We start from the raw sequence: 814 nt of genomic DNA on the forward strand, positions 1-814 counted from the left end.
GAAGAAGAAGAAGAAGAAGAAGAAGAAGAAGAAGAAGAAGAAGAAGAAGAAGAAGAAGAAGAAGAAGAAGAAGAAGAACAACAACAACAACAACAACAACAACAACAACAACAACAATAACAACAACAACAACAACAACGACAGCAACAACAATAGAAAAAAAAGAAGAAGAAAAACAACAACAACAACAACAACAACAACAACAACAACAACAACAACAACGATGTTGGTTGTGTTGAATGGTGAGTACTCACTTTGAGTTCGTGCAATCCTCGTACAGTGTGTCAAACTCTGGGCAGGAGATGAGCTTGCACCGGTTGACCCCCGGCTGAATGGCTCCCAGCCCGCGCAAGATCCTCACCTGCTCCACATTGCAGACGACAGGCGTGATCTCCAGCCGCTTGAGCTTGGTGTAGACGGTATGCAGCCCGCCCACCAGGTGCTTGAGAAAGAGTTCGAACGCCTGCGGGAGGCAGATGAGCTCCCGGGAGTCCACGATGAATGCCGCCACTTTCTGACCTCTGTAGTCGATGACCCTACACACGTTGTGTTCCGGGTTACAGGGTATCGGGGGCGGGGAGCTGTAGGTCGACGGTTTGAGTCCTCCTCCACCTCCCCCACCACTAGAACCCCCTCCTCCTCCTGGTAAGTGATGCTTCGGGGATTGGATAAGATTTAGAGCGCTGAGGCCCGCTGCTGTAGATAGGGATCCTGGGAGAGGGGGTGGGAGGGGTGGGGGCGGTCCCCCGGGGGTCATGCTGGTGGGGGTGGTGGCTACACTGGTCTCGCTGCCCGGGCGGGGGGAGGAGCCTCT

The 814-nt window shown here is 53.1% G+C and overlaps 1 protein-coding gene across 1 annotated transcript in view; it reads right to left on the minus strand.

Annotated features, from left to right (window-relative positions):
- Nucleotides 1–254: 254 nt before the first annotated feature.
- Nucleotides 255–814, minus strand: part of LOC101861309 (dachshund homolog 1) — a gene marked incomplete at its 3' end in the record, with an annotated part of 15,994 nt that continues 15,434 nt past the window's right edge. The window contains 1 exon segment of the mRNA XM_035971784.1: nucleotides 255–814. Within this exon segment, the coding sequence (XP_035827677.1) occupies nucleotides 255–814 (560 nt within the window).

The sequence above is a fragment of the Aplysia californica genome, unplaced genomic scaffold, assembly GCF_000002075.1.
Source record: "Aplysia californica isolate F4 #8 unplaced genomic scaffold, AplCal3.0 scaffold00504, whole genome shotgun sequence".
Lineage (NCBI taxonomy): Eukaryota > Metazoa > Mollusca > Gastropoda > Aplysiida > Aplysiidae > Aplysia > Aplysia californica.